General features: G+C 36.6%; 1 protein-coding gene across 3 annotated transcripts in view; it reads left to right on the forward strand.

Annotated features, from left to right (window-relative positions):
* Window positions 1-4,991, forward strand: part of ZFAND6 (zinc finger AN1-type containing 6) — a 54,908-nt gene extending 49,917 nt beyond the window's left edge. For all 3 annotated transcript variants that reach the window (XM_061394568.1, XM_061394569.1, XM_061394570.1), the window contains 2 exons: window positions 1,627-1,740; window positions 4,078-4,991. In XM_061394568.1, the coding sequence (XP_061250552.1) occupies window positions 1,627-1,740; window positions 4,078-4,226 (263 nt within the window). In that variant the 3' untranslated portion in view covers window positions 4,227-4,991. The remainder of the gene's footprint in view (window positions 1-1,626; window positions 1,741-4,077) is intronic.
* Window positions 4,992-8,241: the final 3,250 nt, after the last annotated feature.

Consider the following 8,241-nt stretch of genomic DNA (forward strand, 5'->3'; position numbering starts at 1 on the left):
TTTTTTCCCACATGTAATTTCAGTGACTTAAGTTAAACCAGTATTAAGTACCTTTCAAGAACTTAGCATTCATAATTTCAGCATAGCAGACTTATTGAACAATCAGGTATAAGTTTCATATGAGTTTGAGAGGGTTAGTTTTCCATGTGTAAAATCTCTTAGGCTAGTTTTTTTTTTTAAGTCTTGCTTATACTGTTGAATTGAAAATGTTTTATTATAAACTTGCATACAACTGTGTATCTATACAGGTACACACACTCATGACACACAATATACCTGTGATTTCCCGATTTGATAGGAATAAACGCAGAGAATATTTTTTCCATCTACTTAATAGATGGACAAAAAGAAAAGATGTCTTTGACTCAAGTGCTGTAGTCATTTGAGCTGGAACTGGAACCTGGGCACCTGACTCCAGGCCATTATTCTTTCCACTAGACAGCTGTGGTGCTTCCTGGAGTAGGCTGTCTGTGTGTGTGTTCCTGCTGCCAGCTCCAGCCCCCCTCAGTTCCCAGGGTAGGGTCAGCTGGTTTGGTGACTTGCCCAGGTATCTGTTCTTTCTCTTCCTTATTGTTCCACTTGTATCCCTCAAGCAGAATTTATTGGATAGGAAAATCATCTCAGATGGAAGAAGGCACACGAGTAGCTGCTGTGTGCCTAAACCAGAATTCCCTAACATTGTTTATTGGAGTTTTCAGAGTGGTGTCCTTGAAACAGCTTTTTTAGATATTTTGCTTCTGTAGGTATTTTGCTCATAATCAGGATATGTTGCCACCAGGTGGGTGGTACTGCTTCCATTTGGTCCTCCTGACTCTGAAGAATTTTTTTCATGTTTAATTGGGAATTTACTGTGTTAAAACATCTTTCTCTTTTAATTATGCCTTGTGATTTAATAAACAGCAGTATCTCACTTATACAGTGAGAAATGTGTATCAGTTAGGAATGACAGGTTTCCAGTGACAGGTTTCCAGTTTATTAAACCCATAAGTTAGGGTGTAGGGGCAATAATTTGACCTGAATTTTGGTGCAGATGGCCTTGGGTTCACTACTTAATTTACTATCTTAATTGTAGTGTTTTAATCAATATATCTTATTCCCCATATTTTAAAGGTTTTATATGAAATATTCTGAGAATTTTGAACATAGTATTCCACTGAATCTTGGTTTTAGGATTTCTTTCCCTTGTACTCTTTGAAATCTACATAGTTCTGACTCAGCAATATTTAGAAGTTTGCATGTGACCATTTTCTTTCTTTCTCCCTTAGAATACCCAAGTAGTGTTTGTGTGTTGTATGTCTTTTATGGGTCAAATACATAATTACCAGAAAATTTTGAAAATACAGCACTTTCTAGAGTTATTGTTAAAATGTCAGTGTGTAGTTTAGCTTTTCTGCATGTGTGTATACATATGCAGAAAACATGTACATATTTTAACATACATTTATGCAAAGGGGGTCATATTATATAAACTACATTGTAACTTAACTGTGGGCAGCTTTCCATGCTAATAAATAAACACTCAATTATCTGAATAAACAGATCAGTGGGGGCAAGTTGGGGTAGCAACCACCTCTCCTCAGAATCTCATTGCACAATTAAGTTTCACTGCCTTCATATTTTTGTCAGCTTCAGTATCAGAAACGGCACAGCAGGCATCTGAAGAGCAAAGCAAGTCTCTTGAAAAACCAAAACAGAAAAAGAATCGCTGTTTCATGTGCAGAAAGAAAGTGGGACTTACTGGTAAGGGCCTGAGTCACAAGGTTTAAATTAAGATTTTATTTAAGATAATGTTTGACTTACTATTAATGGCTTCAATTAAGATTATTTCTGTTTCCATGTGAGTTAATAATGGATATGCTTCACCTCCTGAATTTTCTTAAGTAAAAGTAGCTTTAATTACATACCTAATAGTGAAATGAATAGCTTTTCTTTTAAAATTCATTTTAGCCGCATTTGAGAATGTTAGACAAGTAAAGTCAGTATGCCACGCTCTGTGAAAGGGCAGGGGTGTGTCTCCTGCCTTTAGAGAGCCAGAAATTGTTGTGTGAGAGAGGGTATTTAAGTGCTTGGTGAGCTGTGTGTAAAACGGCCAGTCATTGGTTGGTGGTGCGGGCTCACAGAGTTCATACATGTAAGGTGATAGACCTGTCCTGCCACCCAATAAGTAATCAGTACATGCTGACTGCTGTAACAGAGCTATTAGATGGTATTAAGAGAGGGGAAAATGTTCGAAATACTACTTGGCTATTTGGCAAAGCAAGTACATTTAAATCCAGTCAAGTAGATTGCTTTGGGAGTTCAGAGATGTGCGTAATTATTGATAATTCGTAGGAGAGGAGCAGAGGCCCATCAAAGAATCTGGAAGGTAGGATGTTTCAGCTGGGTCCTGAAAAGTGAGTAGGACTTATAACTGATGGACATAGGAGCATTTCAGGCAGGAAAAAAGATGGCTTGAATGAAAGCTCAGAGAAAGGAAAGAATAGGGCATGTTGAGGGACCATAAATAGGGAATGTAGCACAAAATATGTGCAGAAGGGTGTTTGAGACCATCAGACAAGGCTGATGGTGTGTACTCTGGTTACCTGATGAGGAAGAGTGGCAGCTGTAAATAGTTTCCATTTATTGTTTACTGTGTGAAGGGCATTCTGCTGAATACTCTGCCTAAGAAACTGACTTAAGAATAGATAGGATTTTGAGCAAAATTATGTTTTAGGAGGGTTATATGACTAAGGAGTAAATAAAAGAGGAAAGGAGATTTATAGTCTGATATCAAAGATGTTTTAAGACTGGCTCATGCCTTGGCGAGTGTATTTATTTAAAGAATACAAACATGAAAAAATAAGGCATTTTAAAGTGTGTGTGTATATATATACTACCTAATATATATGTATAGTATCAAATACTGTCTTTCTAATCTCAGAAACTTAGACTTCATGAATAGAAGGCTGTGACTTAGTAATTTCTATCTTGTCCAGTCTTGTTAGTCTGGTGTTACTTTTGTCTTCATTTTTCATTCATTATTACGAAGTCACAGGAGACTTCCTGGTGGTCTAGGAGTTAGGACTGCACACTTTCACTCCTGGGTTCAGTCCCTGGCTGGGGAACTAAGATCCCACAAGATATGTAGTGCAGCCAAGATAGTAATAATAAAATTTTAAAAATAGAATGTTATGAAGTTATAGAATATCTTTTGGAAGTTTTAAAAAAATGTGGTAAAGGAAGTTTGCATCAAATGTCAACATTTAAAATATTGATTGCTGTGTTCTAACAATTCCATCATATAGTAAAATCCTTTTTAGGGGTGCAGGACTAGTTTTATTTAAAGACTATTCACCCTGCTTATTTCTCTCTTTTGGCTTCAATTCTTGGGGCATTTCCCTAAAATAAGTAGCATTTATTGCATCTTCACTGTATGTTAGGCAGGTAATACTTCCTTGTTTAATTCTTACTATAACTGATTTCCAGAATTAGAGGTGCAGAAACTGGGGCTCAGGGAGGCTTGGAATTTTGCCTGTGTTAGTAAATAGATTCATGCTTAGGCAACCACAACTGGATCTCATGCTCTTAGTCACTGAGCCAGATTACAGTTCATATCTCCATTAGAGATTGGCCAAGGAGAGCTGTTTACAGTTCATATCTCCATTAGAGATTGGCCAAGAAGAGCTGTTCTATTTGTTAACAGTTCTGTCCAAAGTTTCATCTTTCTTAACTAAATCTTAAGGTTGTCTTCTGACAGTATGCTTATTTTTTCACATTTTAGTATTTGAGAAATGTCTTACATTTTCAGTTTATCAGTCCTGTTTTTGATAGGAAGCAGTTGTGTTTCGGGTGAAGAAACTTGAGCTCAGAGAAGTGGCTGTGACTTGGGCTGGCACAGACCTGTGTTTGTAGGTGGTAACAAGAACTGAAGCCATCAGCTGGTGAATTTGAGAGTATACTAGGTTGTGCAACTGCTAGTTTGGAATGATTCTTTAGATTGCTGCCCTACAGGCGTGATCTTTTTAACATTAATTATGTAGAGAGTTTAATATTTAGACCTTGCACTCAACTCATGTACGTGTATTGATCCATTTTCAGGGTTTGAATGCCGGTGTGGAAATGTTTACTGTGGTGTACACCGTTACTCAGATGTACACAATTGCTCTTACAATTACAAAGCTGATGCTGCTGAGAAAATCAGAAAAGAAAATCCAGTAGTTGTTGGTGAAAAGATCCAGAAGATTTGAACTCCTGATGGAATACAAAATCCTTTGACCATCTGCAAACTAAAAACTGACTTGAGGTTTTTTTTTCCTAGTCATTGGGAATGTAGAGCAATGTATCTTGCATAGACCTTTAATCATACATGTCATCAGAAGAATAGATTTTTGTTTTTGTTTTGAAAATGACTCTGAACATTTATTTCCATTGCAGTTTCTGTGGCTGAAAAAAGTAAACTTTACGAGTATTATCCTTTTAAGATCATTTAAATTTTAGTTGAGTGCAGAGGGCTTTTATAACAAATGTGGAGAAATTTTGGAGGGCTGTGATTTTTCCCAGTATTAAACATGCATGCTTTAATCTTGCAGTTTATTTTCTCATTGTGTATGTATATATAGCTTTTCTCTGCAGCACGATTTCTGTTTTGATAATGTCCTTTAGGGCACAGCTAGTTATCAGTAACTGAATGTATCTTAATCATTATGGCTGCTTCTGTTTTTCCTTAACAAAGGTTATACATATGTTAGCATATAGTTTCTTTGCACCCACTATTTATGTCTGAATCATTTGTCACAGGAGAGTGTGTGCTGATGAGATTCTAAGTTTGTGTGTTTTTAAGTTTTTTTGAGCGAAGGAAGGAAAAGCTGTATGCATTTCATTGCTGACTGCAGGTTTCTTTCAGATAATGTTCATTGGTCTGTGTGTATACAATATGAAGAATGATCTGAAGTAATTGTGCTGTATTTATGTTTATCCACCAGTCTTTGATTAAATAAAAAGGAAAACCATAATGTGCCCTTGTATTACTTTTTCTCCGTTACTCTTGCTGGTAGTTCATTTTGACTTCTGGTCCTTTAGTTTTCTGCTTTACTGATTTTGTGAGATGAGCTCTCACGTCTATCTGTGACTGATACTTAACGATGATAAATTGTGATCTTACATTCCCATGAGTTGAACGTGTCATATTTTCAAGCTCTTGTTTGTTTCTCTGTTCTGAACTCTGTCACAACGAATTAGTATCTAGTAGAAGCTTCTTTTTCTAGTAGGATTAGAGAAACTGAAAGGGCACAACTCAAACACGGAGAGCTGGAGAACTGTGGAGTAGAAAGATCTCCAAAAAGCCGTTTGTTCTGTGGTTTTTAAACTTACCTGGCAGCCAGCCTTTTAAAAACTTGAAATAGTATGTAAAACAGATTAAATAGTATTTTACAAAACAGATTTCTAAGGTTATATTTGTTTACTTAATACTTGTGTATTCTATCTTAGTATGTGTATTCTCCCTCCATATGTAATGATGACTTAGCATTGGAATCTGTAAATATTAAATAAGAGAAAACCATTGTGACTATCTTAGTAGATCCAATTAAAGTATATAATAGGATTTAACACCACCCAGTCATAATAAAAACTCTTGATAAATTAGGACTTGAATTTCTTTAAGGTGATAGCTTCTGTGTAAATCTATAAAACAAAGAGCATCTACCACAAAGAGGAAATTTCATACCCTTTTAAATTCAGAAACAAAGGGCTGGTTTTCCACTATGACTGCTTATGTTCAAAATTGTGTTGGAGATCCTAGTCAATAGAATAAAAAATTTTATAAGAAATAAAAAGTAGGAAACACTAATTATTTGTACATTACACGTTCTTATTTTGTAGAAAACTCAAATCTAAAGAGAAAATACCAGAAATACCAGGGTTTCATTACAGAGGTAGGTGTAACATTAATTTTCTGAAGCCAGTTGCATTTCTTTGTATCAGTAACAATCAGAAAACTGGAGGACACGTTTTACAATAGTATTAACACCAAGTACCTAGGAAATTAACAATGTATGTTGAAGACCTCTTTTAAGAAAAAATTTTCCAACAGTATTAAGAGGTAATAACTAAGACCTGAAAAAGTTGGGACAGAGAGAAGTTTGCGGCTAGGCAGACAATGTCAAGAAGATGTATTTTGTACCCAAATAGCCCTATAGATTCAAAGCAGTCCCTATCAGAGTCCCATCAAGTTTCCTCCTGAAACTTAAGGTGGTTCTAAATTAAAAGATAAAGACGAGCCCAAGGCTAGACATTTCAATAAAGAAAAATCAGGGAGGTGGGCATTTTTCCACTCTATGTAAGACTCATCATGAAGCCACGTTCATTAAAATAGCATGGTATTCACTAAGGGTCGTACAGAATCCTGATAGATTAGACCAATATACCCCAAAAAAAGCCATGCGTGAAATGAACTGGGTGTAAGAGATACAGCACACCACGCTGGGGGAAGGAGACTGTGATCATGACAGCTAGCCCAACTGGTCGTCAGCATAGAAAAGAGGTGAAAATTGCTCCCTATCTCACACCACAAGGAAAAAATTCATGTATTAAATGTAAAACACAAAATTTTCTAACTCTCAAAAAAAGATGATTACTGCTTCAACCTTTGTAGAAGGACTGTTTAAGACAACAAAGCATTGACTGCAAGTGTTACTGATGAATTTGTCTATTAAAATGAGGCATTTTAAACCAAAAATACCATATGGTAAATCCATCAAAGAAAGTGAAAACCCAGGTTACAAACCAGGAAAAGTTAAAATGCAAATTAAGACCACAATAAGATACTATTTTATACCCATTCAGTTGGCAAAGATTTAAAAGTGTTTGGCAGTATCTAGTTCTTAATGGCACCCCACTCCAGTGCTCTTGCCTGGAAAATCCCATGGACGGAGGACCCTGGTGGGCCTCAGTCCATGGAGTCGATAAGAGTCGGACACGACTGAGCGACTTCACTTTCACTTCTCACTTTCATGCATTGGAGAAGGAAATGGCAACCCGCTCCAGTGTTCTTGCCTGGAGAATCCCAGGGACTGGGGAGCCGGGTGGGCTGCTGTCTATGGGGTCGCAAGGAGTCGGACACGACTGAAGCGACTTAGCAGCAGTGTTTGAAAGGTTGCTGACATTAACCAAAAGTGGTTCAGTCTTTAGGACGGTTTGGAAACTAGTACCTTTTAAAATTGGACTTTTATACATCCTACAATCCACAAATTTTACTCCTCTAAGAAAAACCTGCATATAGAGAACAGTACACATGTACAGCAATTTTCAAAGCCTTGTTTGCAGAAAGCAAAAATCCAGAAACCACTCAGTTCCCCTTTGAAGAATGGATAAAATGTGACATATTCTTACAATGGAGTATAAACAGTGATCAAAACTAGTGGGCCCTAGAGACAACAAAATAGAAGTACCCGAAGCCCAAGGTCTTAATTACAAGGATTTTTAGGTGACCACATGTTAAAGTCGGGAGTCTGGGTGATGGTTTTTTTGTTTTGATATGTTTTTCCCATGTACATCATTTATTCCTTAAAACTTGTAGGAAAAAGCCCCAGATACTTAAAGGAGGTCATCGTTTTTAAAGATTATTATACAAATTGCTTAATTGAGACTTTAGTTCTGAGTAACTCAGCTTACTAGTATGCCCACCGTTTCTAATGTAGACTGTTTCTAACATTTAATGAAACACCAAAACCACGATTCATGGAAAGAAAAAAATGGGTAAGTTGAACTTCAAAGTTAAAAATTTCTCTGCAAAAGGCATTGCCAAGAGAACAGAAAGACAAGCCACAGACTGGGAGAAAATATTAGCAAAACACAGTGACAAAAGGCTTACCCTAAATAAAAAATAAGAAAACAAACCCAGTTAAAAAATGGTCCGAATATCTAGACACCTCATCAAAGAATACACAGATGGCAAATAAAACGAAAAGGTGGTCAATATGTCATTGGAGAATAGCAAATTAAAATGAGATGACACTAATACCTACAGGAATAGCTAAAATCCAAAATACAACACCAAACGCTATTGAGGATGTGGAGCAACAGGAATTTGAGTTCATTGGTGATGGGAACGCAACATGGGACAGAAGGAAGAAGTTGGGCAGTCTCTTAAAGTTAACCGTAGTCTTACAAGCAATTAGTTGCATTCCTAGGTATTTGTCCAAATGAGTTAAAGACCATGTCCACACCAAAACCTGCACCCAAATGCTTTTAGCAGCTTTATCC

This window comes from Bos javanicus, chromosome 21 (genome assembly GCF_032452875.1).
Source record: "Bos javanicus breed banteng chromosome 21, ARS-OSU_banteng_1.0, whole genome shotgun sequence".
Lineage (NCBI taxonomy): Eukaryota > Metazoa > Chordata > Mammalia > Artiodactyla > Bovidae > Bos > Bos javanicus.